At 37.2% G+C, this 19,906-nt stretch overlaps 1 protein-coding gene across 1 annotated transcript; it reads left to right on the top strand.

The window, feature by feature from the left end:
- The first annotated feature begins 5,560 nt into the window (after positions 1-5,560).
- On the top strand, positions 5,561-19,692 carry LOC145779970 (putative ATP-dependent RNA helicase ddx6). Its single transcript, XM_082591664.1, has 12 exons — positions 5,561-5,801; positions 6,950-7,013; positions 10,758-10,890; positions 11,341-11,442; positions 12,019-12,165; positions 12,476-12,570; positions 12,857-12,979; positions 13,165-13,293; positions 13,652-13,768; positions 15,812-15,977; positions 16,332-16,441; positions 16,570-19,692. Exons 1-12 carry the CDS (start codon positions 5,650-5,652, stop codon positions 16,636-16,638), a joined length of 1,407 nt encoding a protein of 468 aa, XP_082447790.1. The 5' UTR covers positions 5,561-5,649; the 3' UTR covers positions 16,639-19,692.
- Positions 19,693-19,906: the final 214 nt, after the last annotated feature.

Here is a 19,906-nt window from a genome sequence, read left to right on the forward strand (position 1 = left end):
GCAACCAACCTGTTTTATTTCAAATACAGGTAATTTTACTAATGTTGTCACATTTTAACTTTTCAAGATAATGTGGTTTTTAGAGATGTTTTGGTATAAGGGCCCAGCATCTCATTGGTACCGGTACCGGGCCTAAATTATCTTGTCAATGAGCAAGTAGGCTACACGCAGATGCAGTAAACTTTAACAACTAAAAAACAGATTGTTACTGAAAGGCAAAAGTCTATTACCTGTGGGCCCCCTGAAATTCTATCACAAAATAACGACGTGATTTGTGGTGATTTTAGAGATATTTTGATATAAGGGCCCAGGCCCAGCATCTCATTGGTACCGGACCTAAATTATCTTCTCAATGGAAGTACACACAGTAAACTTTAGCAGCTAAAAAACATGTCACTGACACGCAAAAGTCTATTACTAGTAGGCCCCCTTAGATGGTGGGCCCAGTACCCAGAAGGGGGCCCGGTACTTTACCATCTGACGGCTGAAATAGCAGTTTTAACCTCTGATGGCAATTCCTTCAGATCTGATTATATTAAGATCTTGATTATGTTTGAAATCGCGGGGAATTTTTAAAATCCGGGCCCCTTAAATATTCCGGGCCCGGGTCCAAAAGTACCACCTAGACCCCCTGTCAACGCCCCTGCACAAGGTAAATGGTCTCCAAGCTGAAGCGATAATTAAGAGTGAAGCATCTGGGTCTGCAGGCAAGTCACGTCACGGAGAGCAAAAAAACAACGTTCAACGTCACCACAATTAGCCTACAAACCAAGAGGGCAATTAACCCGTCGAATCAGGTGAGAGGCCGCAGATGGTCATTTTGTTTTGGATGCGACAAAAAACGCAGGCCTACACAAGATAAAGAACAAAAACATGGGCTGCAGTGTTCAATTAGAGAGTGTGAAAACTGTAGTCATGGCCGCTGAGAGGATAATTTGGGCCCGGTACCAATGAAATTCTCGGACCTCAAAACAAGACAATTGTAACTAAGAAAAACGCACTATATTCAAAAAATACGCAGTTATTTCTTCAAGCTCCAGGGGCTTTTGACCATTTAGGGGAAGGGAAGGTAATTTGATACACCCCCTCTACAGAAATGTACAAAAAATATTGTCATTATTTGTTTGTTTGTTTATCTTTATCCTGCATTGCGGGAAAGCGGACTTGAGCGCTATGCATCGGTGTACGCCTTCCGACATACACCTGACCCACGCTGCAGCCGACGGCAATGTCTGTTTTCCGGTTGTCTACTGTACTTATGACTTAAATTTGGTACTACCCATTACTCGAAATCGATCACTAGGTAGAGGCAATTATCGTTAAGTTTCTTGCCCAGAGAAACAACAGTAAGTGCGGGTGGCTGGAGTCGAACACCTAACTCGTGCTTTTATGGCATAAAATTATAAAAGTGTGTTTTTTGAGTATTTTCGTAAAATTTTTAACTCATGATTATTTTCGTCTGGAAAATTAAAGAAAAGTTCCTGAAAGATGAAACCAAACTCATTTGATAGTTCATTGATAAGGCTTCAAGGGCATGTCACGTTTTTTCTGCAATGTGCATCCAAGCATACAAAAATCAGAATTTTATAACTTTTTTTGAAAAAGGTAAATTGATACATGTGGAGAAGGTGAATTGAGAGAGAGAGAGAGAGAGAGAGAAACCTTTTATTTTGTCTGTTGCGAGAAAAGTATACGGTACAAAATATAGACAATGCAAATAAAATAGCACCATAACTAGAATCTACAACAGACAGGAAGCAGCGAAAGACTATATTAGTCATCGAGTCAGCTGCTTCCCGTGTTTTTAATGTGACAAATGTCAAACATCGGCATTACGTTGAAACCAAGATATGCGTTAAAATAGGATAAGCTTAAGTTCCGTAAAAAATGAAAACAAAAAGTTGTTTACTGCTGCGACAGTCAAGTGAATTGCTGTGATTTTATTCAAATATCAAAAAATATCATGCCCTACAAAAGTAGTAAGTTATGAGAAAAAAAACAAACCAAAAACTATGCATAAACAACAACTTCTAACTGCTAGCATAAAAGACGAAACAGAAACACTAAAAGTAGGCCTAATCATAGTATATAACTTTAAACCTTAACAAAATCAGTCAGTTTATAGGCCGACTTGAATACAGTTAATAAGATGACAGCCGTTAATAAATAGTACTTAGCACTAGTTCGTGAGTAGTAGACCTAGGTCTACGTAGTATCAACAATGTTCAATCCGAAAAATTTGCGATAACACTCGTCAATGTTGTGGCAATAAAAACAGTCACAGACAAAGTTTTTTCATATAATAAATTTTACATTTTTTTGTGAAAATTTTTACACTCGTAGCCCCTACTACTTCAGAAGGTAAATCATTCCATATTTTTGGGCCTAAGAATTTCAAACTGCCTTGGCCTTTTCTTGAGCTGACACTACGTAAGTGAAAGTTATTTTTTTGAGAAGCTCTAGTGCCATGGCAATGTACTTCAGTAATTTCCTTAAAGTAAGGTTCAAAATAGCTTGGCAATAGCATATTTTTAAATTTAAAGACAAATTTAGAAATTTCTAATTGATGCAAGTTAGTGATGGGAAGTATGTCGAGATCTTGGTACAGTAGTGAAAGTTTTGCTCTTCTGTTGCTAAAGGTTATTGTGCGAATGATTCGATTTTGCATTGTCGAAATTTTCTTGAGCAGTTTTTGTGTGCTTGAACCCCAACATAAAATGCCATATTGTATTATTGATCGTGCAAGAGCATAGTACAGTGTTAACATGCTTTGTTTGTTTGTGTAGTTTCTAATTTTATAAAATATTCCAGATATTTTTGCCAATCTCCCAGATAGATCTTCAATGTGATAATTCCAACTCAGTTTGTCATCAAGAAATATGCCTTGAAATATAATTGATACAGTACATTAAATTCTTTTTTGTGACTGTAATGAATATTGTCATTGATCTAGTTGATTTAAATAAGTTATTCTTTTTAACAAGACCTGCTACTTTGGGAAACAACTATTATGTAGGCTTTCGTAGGCCTACACGCTATCTGCTGTCAAAAAATGAGAAAAGCGCAAAGCACCCCCCTTGAATAAGAACTCCAGCCAATAATCCTTCCCATGTCCATCCCGCTGCAGAAGCTTCGCCGCACACATGAGCCTCAACAGTCATCTTTGCACCCAAGCACGCCAACCACATATTAAATTTTCATTTATTGCTTTGCTGTCAAAGGGGATTTCTGTATTAGTTTTACTGTATCAAATTACCTTCCGGGTGTATCAATTTACCTTCCATGGAAGGTAAATTGATACATTTGTGTGACGTTTTTAAAATTTTAATTAAAAAAAAGTAACAAAAATAGAAAAGTGAAAATGTTTTTAAAAAGTGTGTAAGGGATCAGACTTTCATTTCAGCTTAAAATCAATAGTTTGTGTCACGTAATTTTCAGTTAACAGGTAAAAATGTTAAAAGTGTATCAAATTACCTTCCCTTCCCCTACGGGCCCTCAAAATTATTCCAAGTCCAAAAGTACCTCATGGACTCCCTGTCAACGCTACTGTTTGTAGCCTTATGTAGGGGTGGAAGGTCGTCGAATCTGCAGTCTCTCATTCAAACAGATTCATACAAAAGCAAGAACCGTAGCCTTTTAAGTTATTTAAATAGCAAATTGACACTATAAATAAGAGGAAACAATTAAAGAAGGAAGGAAAAAAACGAATACAGACGCAAAAAGTGCAAAAAAAAGATAATAATGACATGGAAAAAACATCAGGTAGCGGTTGCCGTTTTTACAACTCTTGTTTACTAAAAATTAATTTTGCAAGCTTTGTTTCTAAAGTGTAGCCTATCTTGCTGAAGGATTTATTGACTTTGCATGTGTTTTAAAGTTATTGTATTTGGGAGTAGATTATCCTTACATTCCTTAGATTCCCATGCATTTTAAACTGTTATGAACTGGGTCTTTTTGATGCACTGAGATTTTATTTATTGCAGAGCTGCAGTGAACTCATAGTCTGAGCGTAAAACGTATTGACCTGGAATAAATTGTGACCTTAACAAATTAGGTATCGTTGGAAAGCTTAACTCCTCTAGATTAAGATTTTCACTCTCCTCCAATCAGAGACCCTTGGCAAAAAAAGTTATGGTCGTTTTTGAAGCAGCACCTTGCGCCGCTAGTGGCGAAACTGTATTTTTTCTTTTGCACAAGTTTTTAGGCTCATTTTTAACTTTTTTCCATATGTGTATAAGAAAGAGATAACTCACATTTGATAAAATATTATTTACATTTAAATGACGTCACTCTGACGTCATCAATTTAAAATTGCTTACCTATTACTCTCAGCCCATTGATAATTGCAGATCCAATACATTTGTTCTAAAAAATCGTTTTTAGACATAACGGAGCTTCATATAATGATTCAAGAAGGCATTTTGATCCCAGGTCCGGTTTAATGACGAAACTAAACGCTACAAGTGGCGAGAGTATATTATGGGCATTATACAAAAAATGCGAAAATTTTTAAAACTTTAATTCAATAATTATGCCGTGGAGTGTTTTTGTTTTATTATCTTTATCCTGCATTGCGGGAAAGCGGACTTGAGCGCTTTGCATCGGTGTCCGCCTTCCGACGTACACTTGACCCACGCTGCAGCCGACTGCAAGGTCTGTTTCCGATTGCCTACTCTACTCATGACTTAAATTTGGTACTACTCGAAATCGATCACTGGGTAGAGGCAATTATCGTAAAGTTTCTTGCCCAGAGAAATCAGCTCAATTGAAGTGAATCTTTTGACATTTTTCGTTTTTGCAAAAGACATGTTTTTCTAGTCAAGCATAGTTCAAACATTATTGATAATTGCTTGTTGAAGTATATAGTAGTACCGTTACAATCGCTACATATTTCTTTGTGTTTGTCTTTTTTAATCATTCCATTCCATTCATAATCTTGTGATTTTTAGCTATTCTTTATAAAATTGGGCAACCTTTTTTTTCCAGGTTTTTTGATAATCTGGCAGCACTTCTTTTATAATTCTGAAATCTCAATCTCAATTCTCATTCTCAGTTCTCACTTTTGGAGATTATTATTTAGTGTCGCTGTGTCGGTGTAGTTCTGATGGCTGCTTTCAGAACTGAGTGGTGTATTCTGAAGTTTGCTTAAACTCAATTAAAATGCAAAATTGTTAGAGTCACTATCCCATCACCATGACTGGATTTTTTGTCTTGTGAAATAAACATATGAATTCATTGTTTTTATAAAAAACTTACGTACATTATTTCACTTTTATTAAAATTGAAAATAAAATCATTTACCGTACTTCAAAGTGTTTTTTCATCACTGAGATTTGTATACTCTTGTATTTGAATCAAAGTTAAAAATACTGAATTCCATAGATAATATATATAATGGGTAATATAGGCTAGCCTGGTAGACTAATTCCAAATTCAATAACTTTGTAATAAGTATCTTTCATGTTTGTTTCACAAGATTTGCATTTAGTTGTACTAAAGCTACATCTTTATTGTATCAATCATACTTAATCTATAAATCGTTACATGTTTTTAGGTGAAATATATGATCAAAATATATAGCCTACCTGTACAACTACAAAGCTTAAGTGAAATTCTGTATCTTCTGAATTGTAACTCCAAACAGAGGTGATGACAAATGTAACATCGTCTTCTAACCATTACAATTCTGATATACAATTGAAATACCAAGATCAAGAAACCCTAAAATCTTTTCCAAAATCTTCATTCAATAACATTCAGCCAAAGATTTTAACAGATAAAATGATGTCAGGACAAGTTGGGTAAGGAAAGCATTGCATTTTTACTTGTTATAAAATTTGTGTTGAATAGGCTATGTTGAATTCAGCTGTAGCCTAGGTATGTATTGTATAATAATTATCAAAATATGGTTTTAGAAGTTTAAACCAAATATTTTCTTCGAAGTGGCTATTCTTACAACATATTGTAAAAATAGCCTCTGAAGCTATTCTTACAAGCACCACTCGAGCAAGACCTTAATGCGCTCAGGCGTTCATTCGATATTGGCTTGTGCTGCACACGTGATCGTATTCTTATTCGTTGTTTCATCATAAACCCAACAAAACGAGATGTGACCACCCTTCAACATGTAGGAAGCTGCAAACAGACCTTTTTCTAGACCTTTGTTATGTTTGGCATATATTGTAATTTGTTGTGATGGTCGGAAATAAAACAAAATTGAATGGAGAAAATCAGCCTAAGTTAATCCCACATGCACTTATTGTGGACCTGCATTTACACTCAACAGGATTGCATTCAAGCATATTTGTCTGCATTCTATTGCGTGGCTTACTTTTGGAAGCCGAGACAACAGATCACATCACTCACAGGGGTGAAAAAGCAAGTCACAGCATACAAAGCTACATCTTCAAAGTCTAAATGTTGAAATAATCCAAACCTAAATTCTTCTGCTTCATTTAATTTAGAGATCACCCCTTTTAAGCAGAAAAAACCAACTCCAATATTCTTAAGCGAGTGTACTTAAAAAAAAAAAAATTGGAATAAAAAGGTGAACCTGGCAACTCTGGCGTTGAGCAAGAGAAGTCGATAACGTACAAACGAACTGACGCACGCAAGGAGATTACGCAATCACGCATGAGCGCATATTGATGTCAGACGTCTTGCTTGAGTTGTGGTAAGAATAGCCTCTGAGGCTATTTTTACAATATGTTGTAAGAATAGCCACAGCCTATTTTCTTTATGTTACCGTACTTTTCCAATTTCTTTTGTATCAAATTTGTTCAGTCTTAGTTGTAAAAAAATAATTATGAATGACGTTTACAGCAGATAGTTTTTTTGTCACACATGCAACAGGTATTGTGAACACAAGGTACCGTATATACCGTACTATTTGTTCAACTTTTATGTTGATACCTGTTGCAAGTCTCCAACGAAATCTTTTTATCATTAGGGAAGGTGAAGATTGGAAATCAAATTTGAATCGACCTCCTGTGGACCGAAGAAAGAAAACCTCTGTAATTACAGTTGCTGTTAATTGTTTTTAAATTATTCACTATCGCAGGGGTCCGCAAATACTTGTTGGCGTGACCCAAAACAATCTTTCAAAATCTTTGCGTCCCAAACATTTCAGAAGTAGGTATGTAAGTTTGTACAAAATGCTTTGCAATTTAATATCAATTTCAATATGATCATCCTCACTTATTAAGCCTACATCGGGATCGGACGATTTTGGCTTATAAGCGGGGGACAATTTTCTACCACTCCTATACCTTCAGTAATTCCGGAATGGACCAAACTGGGCTTAATAAGCGGGTGACCTATTAACTGTGGGCTTCGTCGTCGTCGTGTAAGCCTCTGGGGCGGAGGGTCTATCCTTTTACCACCCCAGACTCACGATGCTCCCGGACTACACTGGAAGGCTACCAGAGAGCAGCCAGTCTTTGATTTCATCATCCATGACACGTAGACCTTCCACTCCGTTAGGTGGCCTGAAGATGGTGTCAGTGTTTGGTGGTGTGGTCTGTTCCTCAGCACTACATTTACAGGAGGAGGAAGAGGCTATTCCCCATTGGTGCATGGTTGAGCGGAAAAGCCCGATGGCCGTGCGAAGACGTTTGAGGCACACTTATGCCTGTCTTTGTAGCGTCAGGCTGATTGAGGGATGTGTCGGCATCGGAGATAAACAAATGGAGTCTGGTGGTAGGCCTACTTGACTTCCATTCAGAATTCCATTTATGGTCCGCCCAAGTAGCCGCACAAATGTCTTGTCCATCAGCTTCGTTGATCAGAATTTGAGCGGCTGGCATGAATGGGTGTGTTGATTTCAGTCGACGGGTGCTTGTTTGGGGAAGCAGAGATCTTGTGGTGGAGAAGATGGTTAGGCTCCAGGGCTCATCGGCCGAGACACAGAGTGGCTTCTTTGCAACAAAGCTCAGCAGGTTAGATGCCAGCGAGAATAGGAAAATTGTCCAATGGTGTGGGACGCTGGCATCCTGTCACTGTGCTCAGGACGCTGTAGCAATGAGCACTGCGGCACCAAACAGGTGCACAGTCCTCTACTGAAGAGTATACAAGGGCTAAGGCTGCTATACGCAAAGTGTCAGTCCTCGCTCCATAGCTGGAGCCTGCCAGGTGCTTGATTAGCGCAACGTGGGATGTCCGTTTCTTGCGCAGTATCACCAAATGGTGGCAGTATGTGAGCGATCTGTTGAATGTCACCCCAATATATTTTGGTTCGGGGCAGGAGAAAGGTTTTCCATTGGTCTGAACATGTAGATCACGATCAGCTTCCCGATTGTGTAACTGGAAAGCTGCTGCCACTGTTTTGGTTTCGCTGAGTTTCAGACTTTGCCAGTTCTGGAGATAAGCTGAGGGAGTTCAGTTTTCATGTCCTGGCTCAAGGCCCAAGGGATCTTCTAGGCTTTCTCGTGACCCACTGTTTGCGGGCCCCTGCACTATAGAATGTTAGTTGCAATTTTGTGGATATTTTCTGATGTCCAGTCTAAGGTGAATGACAAAATTGCAAAGTAATCAACTATTATCCATTTTAGTGGTATTGTTTCGTATAATAATTTTCAAAATTTATTGTTATTTTGCTTTGCAAATTTCACACAAAAAACTGGAAAAACTTTACTCTAAAACCGAGAAGCAACAACATTGAATCCTAGAACTTAAATCAACCTGCTTTCAAATCTTTGATAATTCAAAATTGACTATTTTTCATCTGTAGTTTAGTTTTATTGTTTTGTACACTAATGCTTTAAACATATGTACCATTCAAAAAAAAATTCTTGTTGTTATTAGACCTGATCGTATCTGTTATGTGTGATCAATTTTATTTATTGATATAAAATCTAGCACCTGTTGCAACCACCATGCACCCAATAAAGTAGCTTTTATGATGCCTAAATCATTTGAGAGGGATGCCACCTGAGGGGGCCTACCTAACATGTCACATGTGCATACGTGACTTCGTCTAAATGTCATGGACTCTTTTTGTCTTGCAGCAGCCTTTAACAATTTTGAGAAGCTTTAGGTTATCCATGGCTACACGGAGATGTGGGCTGATTTGTCACATTTTGCATATATTTTGACTACGGTACTGCCTGAGTTGAATTTCGTAAATTTTTTTATTACTTTTTGCTGACTTATGATGATACAATTGGTTGACATATTATTCCATGTGATTTCACAAGCCGTACTGCTTCCATGCTGGCTCATGGCAGGTTGGAAGAGAGTGATTTGATTTTTTGTCACCATCATTAGGAGGATGTCTTGATTCTATTGATTTTAACATCTAATAGACTCCCAATCAAACTGAAATCAAAAATTTTCAACACCTACGTTTTACCAGTCGTGTTGTACAGTGTACAGTCTAGAATGAGTAAATTGGACATCATCAACAATGAAAAAACTCACTACCTTCCAAAATCACATCATGAGAAGCATGACCAACAAAAGACTACTTGACCACACGAAAACAGAAGATCTTTTAACTATGACAAAACTACATCCAATTGCAGCAATAATAAAATCAAAAGGTTTAAAACTGTTCGGCCACACTAAAAGATCACAATTCGGAATCAGAAAAGTTTGCAAAGAAGGCAAAGTAGAAGGAAAAAGAAAACGTGGCAGACAACCAAAACGATGGCAAGACAACATCCAATCATGGACAGGACTCAACTTGGCGACCCTGGGCGAGTTGGCTCAAAATTGCCACTCTTGAAAGCAAATAACCCATGTTGATGTGCAATCTGCTGCAGGCGGAGATGGCGACTGATGATGAATGATACAATAATTTTGCAAAGCCAGGTGAAGTAAAATCCGAATTTGTCACCTGGTAAGAGATTAAAATATTATTTCTGGAAAATTTCATTCCAACATTTACTAAAAGTTAGCAAAATCTGAAAATTTCTGCAGAATGTAGCAAGTCAGGCCATATCTCTAGGTAGCCATGGGTTATCCTATATTATAGTTTCGGGAGAGAGTTTGCTTTTTTATACCAAAGACAGGCAAGACACAACAATACCACAGGGTTGAGCATTACAACAGTATATATTTTTTACATATTTACAAAATAGTTTAACATTCAAACGTTTTCGGCTTAACCTAAGCCCTCATCAGGAATCTGGAAATATTGATAAAATGCAATAAATTTCAACTTCTTGAAGGTAACTAGCTAACTAATTGTAAGCATCAAGAAATACGCAGCGGTTAAAAGCAATAGCGGTTAAAAGCAATTGCTGGCGGCGCGTCCATTCTACTAAACATTTACTAAGTTAGATGGATCACGTTCCCTGTGGTGCTAATTCGTTTGTAGTCATGTGGTTGCCTTTTTCTAATGTAATTTTGTTTTCCGTCCGTCTGTTTGTTTTCCACACTATTGCTTTTAACCGCTGCGTATTTCTTGATGCTTACAATTAGTTAGCTAGTTACCTTCAAGAAGTTGAAATTTATTGCATTTTATCAATATTTTCAGATTCCTGATGAGGGCTTAGGTTAAGCCGAAAACGTTTGAATGTTAAACTATTTTGTAAATATGTAAAAAATATATACTGTTGTAATGCTCAACCCTGTGGTATTGTTGTGTCTTGCCTGTCTTATCCTATATTATCCTACAATTGTCATTTACTTTTTGTGTGTGGGAACTAGTGATAATGACTGAGTATTGCACTAGCAGAATTCAAATCGTTTGGCATAAACATTTTATAAAAGTAGATTATTCTTAAACAGGTGTTTTTTTACATTTCTTTCTGAAGGATGTCACTTCAACAAAAGGTGTTGAGTTTGAAGATTTCTGTCTAAAAAGGGAGCTGCTTATGGGAATCTTTGAGAAGGGATGGGAACAGCCTTCTCCAATCCAGGAAGAAAGTATTCCTGTTGCATTATCAGGTGGATAATATGCAATTGGCTGAAATTTTTTTAATATGCTTCACCAAATTTTTATCATTTTCAAGCTTTTTAATTAACTTTAGTACATGTTTTTTGAAGTGGTTAGTGGTTATATATCTACAGTCTACTCTACACCAAGGTGTTGATGCAAATCCCTGACACAAATTTAAAGGTAGGCTAAATTTTGAGGTCATGTTGCAGATCATTACAAGGTAATGCATGGAGCATCAAACTTAAGTTTAATAGACTAACTTAGACAATTATAAAATGCAGTGACGGAATTTTATTTTGTTTACATTTTCAGTCGTTTAAACAGCTTGTTTCTTAAACCGTTTGTCTTCAGTGTACGGACGGCATCGCTATGAATGGTGCAGAGGGCTTATTATGTAGGCCTAGTCAATTAAGTATTTTCATAGTTTCATATTTTTAACTATATTCTCAATGTTATAGGAAGAGATGTGTTAGCAAGAGCTAAAAATGGAACAGGAAAGTCTGGTGCCTATCTTATACCAATGCTTGGTCGGTGTGATTTAAACAAAGATTTTGTTCAAGGTAAATGTTTCCTACCAAACATGCTATGTTTCTAAAACGATGTTAAAATGGCAACTTTTGCTAGCATGAACATGTACTAACAAATCGAAACCCGCAAAAAGCTGCCACAACTTTTGGACGTTTGTAGAAAATCCACAACATCTTCGTATGAACCTTTATCTTCTTCACTCTAAGGATCATGCGGCTCTGCGTTAACATGGTGTCGAGCAGCCACTGAATTGGTTCGTCACTCAGACCACGCACACCATTTGGGCATGATAGATGGCGCGGTTACTGATGGTGTGGCCTGCTGTCTGTTCCTCCTTGCCTCACTCACAGATTGCAGATGGAACCATCACCCATTTGTGCATGTTGAAGCGGAATAGTCCGGCAATGCGTAAGCGGTTGGGCCTCACCCAGGTCTTTCTTGGCAAAAGCATTCCGGCTGGGTGGGGGCCAAAGTTATCCATGAAGATCTGTACTTAAAAAGAAATCCATGCTGACAACTACGACTATCTCTAACGTTGGCCAAAAATAATATATTTCAAATAATACGAATTTTTTTCTGGATTGATCTCATTTTGATGTGTTTTTCAGCCATCGTCTTGGTCCCGACCCGAGAGTTGGCTTTACAAACCTCCCAGATCGCCATTGAACTGAGTCGTCATATGGGAGCGTTGAATGTCATGGTGACGACTGGTGGGACTAACTTACGAGACGACATCATGAGACTGGAAAAAATTGGTATATGTCTTTAATATCTACCGTAAAACAATTCTTTGTTTAGGTTGTGGACAATTTTATTAACAAAAAATTATTTGCTTACTGCAATTTGACTTGCTTTTATAATTTAATAACAGAGCAAAATTTCACATCTACTTCTTAAAAAAAAGGGCACGCTGTATTCAGGTAGACCACAAAGTACACCATCATCGCCACGCCTGTATATACGTGCATACCATGTAGTATACTGTACTGAACGATGCGTATATCGATGTGACTTTGTCAAGCAGTGGTCAGTTAGTGGTCATTTATTTTCCACGTTATTTCTCAGTGCACGTCATCGTTGCCACCCCGGGAAGGATTTTAGATCTAATCAACAAAGGCATCGCTCAGGTTGATCAATGTAACATGATTGTTCTCGATGAGGTAAGGATATCTCGTTTGACACTAACTGAAAACTATTTTTTGAAATCTCTACTCACGCCGTACTTATAATTCTTTTTTTTCACTAGTTTTCGCGTTTTAATTGTTGCTTGTGATACTTTCTTATAAATTTTTACTTTTTTTGTAGGATTTAGCGTTTTCACTAGTTTGCAATGACTGATTATTATGATAGTAGCTTCCTTTGCGGTTAAATGGAAAGCAGGTTTACGGCAGGTTTAGTATGTGACTCTTTGTAATAGCAGTTTATATTTGTGCGCATCATATGTAGGCAGACAAACTGCTCTCTCAAGACTTCAAACAAATGATGGACAACATCGTAAATGCCCTTCCGGTCACCAGACAAATCCTTCTTTTTTCTGCTACTTTTCCAATGACAGTAAAGGACTTTATGGTGAGTTGTATAGCTTCTATATGTTTATGAAAGTTACCATGGGTCGTTGTTTTCGTTCAATTTTACCTGTTTCGAGTTGGGATTAGGGCTATCAGATACATTGTCTTGTCATAGCCATTAAGATGTTGCCAGCTTCGGACGGGTTTAATAGTTATTTGTGGAGTAAGTTGTTTTTTTCTCATTAGGTTAAACACATGAAGAAACCTTATGAAATCAACCTCATGGAGGAATTAACATTGAAAGGCGTCACACAATACTATGCCTACGTTGAGGAGAAGAAAAAAGTGCATTGTCTGAACACTTTGTTTTCCAAAGTAAGTGAAATTACAAATTTGATACTTTCTAATTCATGCGCAAAGCGTTTGCCTCTTTAGACTTACTGGTTTATAGCATTTTTTCTTTTTATCTTGACCGATGAACTAGGTGCTCAGCTCGTAAATTTTTCTAACGTTTCCCATGTGCAGTGTCTCAAAGTGTTCTTGTTGGCTAATAATTTAATAATTTGTAATTGCGTTAAAAATTTTCAAATGTTGTTAAATTTTTACGAAAGCCAACGTTTACAAGTTTTTGTCTGATTGCTTATTTTACTAATGCATACTGGTGTTGCAAGCTTGGTTAATCCCATTCTTACCATAACATGCTTCGATGTTAAACATATCTGATGTGTTTTAGCTACAAATCAACCAATCCATTATCTTTTGTAACTCGACTCATCGAGTGGAGCTTCTTGCTAAGAAAATCACCGAGCTGGGCTACTCGTGCTTTTACATACACGCCCGTATGAAGCAGGTATCTAGCTCTTCCTACTTTGCACGATTGCTTTGTGTTTGATATTATACATCTGGGCAGAGGTGCGTTCTCGTTGGTCAGTTTGAAGTGCTGATGAAGCTTTACTCTTACCACCTTTAATTTTGAAAGCGCTGTATTTTTTTAGTCTGAAAGTTGATGATTGGTTGGGTCCGTGGTCCGTTTACATCAGCTATGTCCAACCCAAAGGTCCCTGGGCTAAATTTTCTGTTGTTTTAGAAAGGACCACAGCAACAATAGCACATGAAAGAAATTACGGTTTGAAAACTTTCAATTGAAACCGTATGCAAATGATTCAAGTGCCATTGATTTGTAAACAATCTCAGTGATTATGTGACACGTTTTACTTAGCTACTACTCGTCTTAGCTAACCATTGAAGGTGTTAAAACGGAAAGAACTCAAGTCACAAAATGTCGGTTTTGAGATATCGGCATTTCAAGTTTTGTTTATGTTTCATGAAGTCAGCAGGAGAACCAATTTTCGCTTTTTGTGGCATATTTCAGTATGTTGTCTCATGTCCATGAAACAAACTTTGCATACCTCTTTGGCTTATTGCTATTTTTTAATAAGTTAACATAAACGATTTGGACTTTTTTTACCAAAGTATGACTTTTTTTTTAAATGCGTAAGCTATTGCGTCAACGTGCATGCTATTGCTTTGCATTCCAGTGGGGATACAAATAATTGCGTTAAAGATTTTTTTTTTTGGTATATAAAATTTGAAAACACCTGGCAACACTTGTTTTGGTGGACTTTGTTGCAAATGCAAATGCTGCAGTGAGTACTGAATAAACTGAGCGCAAATGCATGAGCTTAACCTTTAGCAAGCAAGTATATTATAATAGCATCACAAATCTATGAGCCTAACTTGCTGCGAATGTTTGGCTATCTTTATCTGTTGAGAATTTTATATAGGGAAGGGGAAGGTGAAGCAAAATGGACATGCGGGGCAAAACGGACATTTGCAATCTTTAAAAAAAACTACAAATAAATTCTCTTTTAAAACTATTTGAATGAATATTCCACACAAAAAAATTGACACCTTCCTGCCACACTCGGCGGCAAACATGTCAAAATAGCTTTCTCAGTATTTTGTTATAAAAACTTCTCCACTAAAATGTGGTGAAATTTAGGTGTTCGTTGAAAATTTCTGCTTTTCTTTTAGTTTTGAACAATGGACCCCTATCCTCCACAAATGGGCTTTCTACATATTTTAGTTTTGCTTATAATTATAGACTTTCTTAGATAGCTTGTTTGGACAAAACGGACATATCGAATTATCGATATTACTTGCAACAGAGCCTAGAAGAAACAATAGTTTTTTGGCATGAAAATGTTTTTCAAACAGATGTCTATAGTTTGTTTTGAAGACCTGAAACAGCAAAGATGCATTTGTCAAACACTGTTTAACAAATCGTTAGTTTGATTCTATTTGATTAAGACTGCTGAAGAAGTTGGATTTATAGCGGTGAAAGCTTTATTTAAAATAATTGTGTGTACAGGTTACCAAACCTAACTGTTTGTATTCATGGAAATTCATTCTAACAAGTTTACAAATACAGTAGTTGCTTGATGTTGACAACTTATTAACAAAACAAACTTTGAAGCAAAACGGTCATATATAATACTGTGACTGTCCGTTTTGCCCCAAGTTTTCTCGATCACGTCTTTGTCCACGACAACATTGAAGTTGTCCCAGTTTATAGAAAGAGTTATTTATCTGGCAATATTGATGCAAACCTGCATTGGATATCACGTGAGGTGAACCAGCCATCTGATTGGCTGTTAAAGGATTTAAGCACTTTTAGCGTAGAAAGTCCATAATTTTGAAAAATGCCAGTTAGCCATAGGGAGACTTTGGCACAACTTTCAGCTATGAAATTTTGGTAGGTGACTTCGGGCTGAATAGCAAGCCCAAAATAAGCGACAACTCAGTTTTGGCCAAATTGTGACAAGTGCTTTTCGTTCTAACCTCTTCTAGTCTTCAATTTAATTTTATTTAAACTAACCATTTGTTCATTCAGGAATATCGTAATCGTGTCTTTCACGACTTCCGCCAAGGACTGTGCAGGAATCTGGTGTGTAGTGATCTTTTCACCCGTGGAATTGATATTCAAGCGGTCAATGTTGTCATCAACTTCGATTTTCCGAAAATGCCCGAAACCTACCTCCACCGAATCGGTCGATCTGGTGAGTGTTTCGAAATTGTTCATTGACGCATCGTTACGTCGGAATCGACGACAGAAGTTCTTTGTACCGTAATCATGGTTTGATTTTATTAAATTGAAGAAATAACTTTTTATCGTTGCGAACGTTTAGAATTAAATGCATGCAAGTTAGCATCACCACTATTGCATGTAAGCTTAATAGTTTACGTCTGACTCTCATGAGGATTTGACAACGTTGAGCGACAGTGGCTCGTATTTACAGTATTTTGTTCACATGTAACTAACTGTTGGTTATTTTTAATGGTCAATAAAAACAATTTCGTTTGGTCTGGATCCATTTAAATTGCGACATTAATTCTATTCTTGGTGTGTTCAGGTCGTTATGGACATCTTGGCCTTGCAATAAATCTTATCACTTACGACGATCGTTTCAACCTAGCAAGAATTGAAGAAGAGCTTAAAACCGATGTTAAGCCTATCCCACCCGTAAGTACAAACATAGCCAATCGTATTGATTTGTTTTATGTGTGCATTGTAACATCTGCATAGCGTAAAAATCTCTTTCACAACTGCGTCGTATTTATTGACTGTTAACTTTGACTTGTCAATCTTAGGTTATCGACAAGTGTTTGTACGTGGCTGAATTTTCTCAAGACGACACGAAGAAAGAGGAAGTCGTATGAAGGCATTTGCAAAACGTTAGAAAGTTCCAAGCAAACTTTACCCTGCGCCTTTAACGTGACCAAATTTTTAGTGGTTATATAAACCTGGACTCACTCCGCAAAGCGTTTGAAACATAAATGTTGGGACAATTTTTATTGGAGTTGTTTAGTTTGAAACAATCGGCGATTTAAGTACACTAGTTGAAGGAATTTAAAACATCTCGAAAATAACACTGAAGGAAATCTTAATGTGGGTAAACTCTAGAGTTTACACAAGCTGCGTTAGCATCTCGCAGAAGTTAACTGTTTTTTTTAACATCACGAGGCAACGTCAAACCGACTCTTTTTTACGTTGCATTGCTTCTTTACTTTTGTTAGTACTTTTTATAAGTTCACTCTCCTTGCATGACGCTGCAACACTTCATGCATCAAATCAAGTTATTTTCGGTGCATTTTCCGATCATTCTGTGCCATCCCGATGCAACCAAAAGGCGGGAGTCTTCTGTAGTCTGTATTGGGAATGTATCAAGTTGCTACGATGGTGAAACGTCTTCCAGCTTCAACAAAGTATTAGCAACTGCACTGTTGCTTTAACTTGTTAACGCTGTGTGTATTATCAGCACCCAGCCAGCAAATCAGTCCTTTTTGTACGTTGATGCAACCTTTGCAGATTTGAATACATATAAAAAAGACCGATTTGCTATCAAGGTGAGGGATTGGCAGAATTTGTTGAAGAAATTTTTGCTAATCGAATTGGAGTTATCTCATGGGTCACGTTTGTCCATTTTAAACTCCATAGCTCATAGCTAGATTTATCCTAGCCAGTAAATCAGACTCTTTTTATATTGATTCAACGTCTGCAGACGTCGAATCACTGGAAAAAAGGATTGATTTGCTGACTGAGTAAACATTGATATGAAAGTGGTGATGTGAGGTCCTATCGTCAATGCAATTGCTAATAATAGTAAGAAATTATTACTTGTACAATTGTACATAACACTGGACACAATACCACATTTACTGCAGGGAAAAGTAAAAACATCAAACTTATACTTTTGAAATGCTTTGTTTAAACAGATAAAACGATTATTAAGAATCACGCGTTTATAAAGCATAAACCTACTACGTATATATATATTTTTGTTAGTCGTCATCATCATCTAAATTTGGTTTTGTCCCCACTAGTGATGCCGATTCTTTCTTTGTGGCTGTCGCCTTTACTACGTTTCTCCATCTCATTTTCTTCCTTCCTATCTTGTCTTCATCCTTCCTGGATGGAGACACCTGTACCTGTACTTTCACGTTTTTTTGACGTCTCTTATCCACTTTTAAAGCCAATGTCTTCCCGAGAAAACTTCTTAATACATGGCCATACCATCTTACTTCATTTGCCCTTTCAAGTTGGTCTATTGTCTCCTTCATCTCCAGCATATCCATCAATTCAGTCTTTTTCTCCCTCCTCATTATTATCCTACATTACTTTCATCATTGCCCTTTCCGTTCTCAAAATTGCCAGTTTACTCTCTTCTTAACATCCATGTCTCGCCACCGTGCAAATTTGCAGACCCCACACAATTCCGTAAAACTTGTCTCTTTATTGTTAACAAAATTTTCTCGATACTATTTCCCCAGATTCCTTTAACTTTACCTAATTCAATGTTGCCCTTGCCACAGCTGTTTTGCATCCACGGCTTTATCCGATCATCCATATAACAGAAGTCCTGTTTCCATCCCATAACAGAAATCTTCATCACGATCCCCAACTTAATCCTTCTTTGATCACATTTCCCACAAACAAAGTACCTGTACTTTACCAGTTTTTCAGCTCTTGTATTGACACAACTCGTACGAACCCACTTACACTAATTGCATTGAGTTTCTCACCAGTCTCTTACCAAATACTGCACACGGGTCCACTTTGGTCTTTACAACTATACCTTCTGCTCCACTCACCATCACTTTTGTCTTCTCTAGATTTACCCTTCACACCTTTTGTCTCGAATGCTTCCTTTTGTTTTCCAAGCTTACTCTCCAATGCCTCCATACTATCACTGGTCCAGACCACGTCATCCGCACAAAATTAGCTCAGTAAGCCCCCCCCCTCCCCTATTCCTGCCGGTCACAAAATCAACAATAGCGAGTACCAGCGTTTAGAAATGTTTTTCTTGGCTGACCGTGTTGCCATCACAATATATTTTGTTGTTATTTTGCTTGAAGCTACAAATGTTAAGTCTGGATGTAGACGAAAATTTGAAAGTTTTGAGACAAACTTACTTGCGTTAATTGAATGCTTCCAGACTATAAAGTCAGTGCAAACATTAAATTTGCTGGCACAAATCTGTTGTGCTAGTATGGGATAAACTGTCACTTCATAAAAAGATGACCGTCACTACTCTATACGCTATGCGATTTTTGCTCCAAAATTGCATTCACCGTTGTGGCCTAAACATGTTTCCTAAGTTGGTTATAGAATAACAAGTGATTTAAGAATTGACTTTACCCTCATTTCCGTCACCCGTGCCATATTTCGTTTTGAAATAATTAAATTGCATACCGGTACCCCAGTTTCAAGAGATAATACAAAAATACAGCAGCTGAAAGTTTTACTTTGCTTGAAAAGTCGAATGTTCGTTTTTGTCCTCCTTTCCTATGTGTTCTATATTGTATTAGAGCCATAAAAGATGTAAACAATTGACTCTGATCAATAGATGTGACCTTGAAGGTTGTTTGTAAAATTTCTTATGCCTTCACTTGTCTGTAAGCCGATCTGACAGTTGTTATACTGAAAACCGAAAACTTATTTTAAATTGGCTTACAATCTTACATATCTAGAGTTTTTGGTATCTTCAATTATTTTTAGACAAGAATCCTTTTTAAGCGAATGTGATGACGAGAAATACTTCGGCCAAGCAAAAAATATCCACAATACAACGACCTTGTCTAACTGTTTTACATTTTCTTACTTGTAAAAATAGTCCTATTCCAAAACCATTTTTTGTTCTCTGATCTTCGAAACAGCAGTCTCCCCATAATTTTTATTCAAAAATCCACGCAGTGGCGCTCGAGACCAAAGTGCCAAACTCATTGCACGCTCAATAAAAACACGAAGATTGGCTTTTCAAGCCGTTTCTGAAAAAAAATCTTCAACAAGCCTGTGGCAATTTCGCCGCAGTTTAATCTATGCCATCGCGAGATACGAAGTAGGCATAAATTAAACTTTGCCAACTTTCTTTTATCGCTCTGTAAAGTGGTGCACTTAAAGGGATCGCCACAATTCTGCGAGTGCTTT

Source organism: Aplidium turbinatum, chromosome 11 (genome assembly GCF_918807975.1).
Source record: "Aplidium turbinatum chromosome 11, kaAplTurb1.1, whole genome shotgun sequence".
Lineage (NCBI taxonomy): Eukaryota > Metazoa > Chordata > Ascidiacea > Aplousobranchia > Polyclinidae > Aplidium > Aplidium turbinatum.

What these genes read in the sequence shown, in the direction of transcription:
- LOC145779970 (XM_082591664.1), top strand. Translation starts at nt 5,650, where the DNA reads ATGACAAATGTAACATCGTCTTCTAACCATTACAATTCTGATATACAA. An exon ending in ATGATGTCAGGACAAGTTGG is followed by an intron (nt 5,802 to 6,949) that starts GTAAGGAAAGCA and finishes TTTTATCATTAG; the next exon opens with GGAAGGTGAAGATTGGAAAT. An exon ending in AAACAAAGATTTTGTTCAAG is followed by an intron (nt 11,443 to 12,018) that starts GTAAATGTTTCC and finishes TGTGTTTTTCAG; the next exon opens with CCATCGTCTTGGTCCCGACC.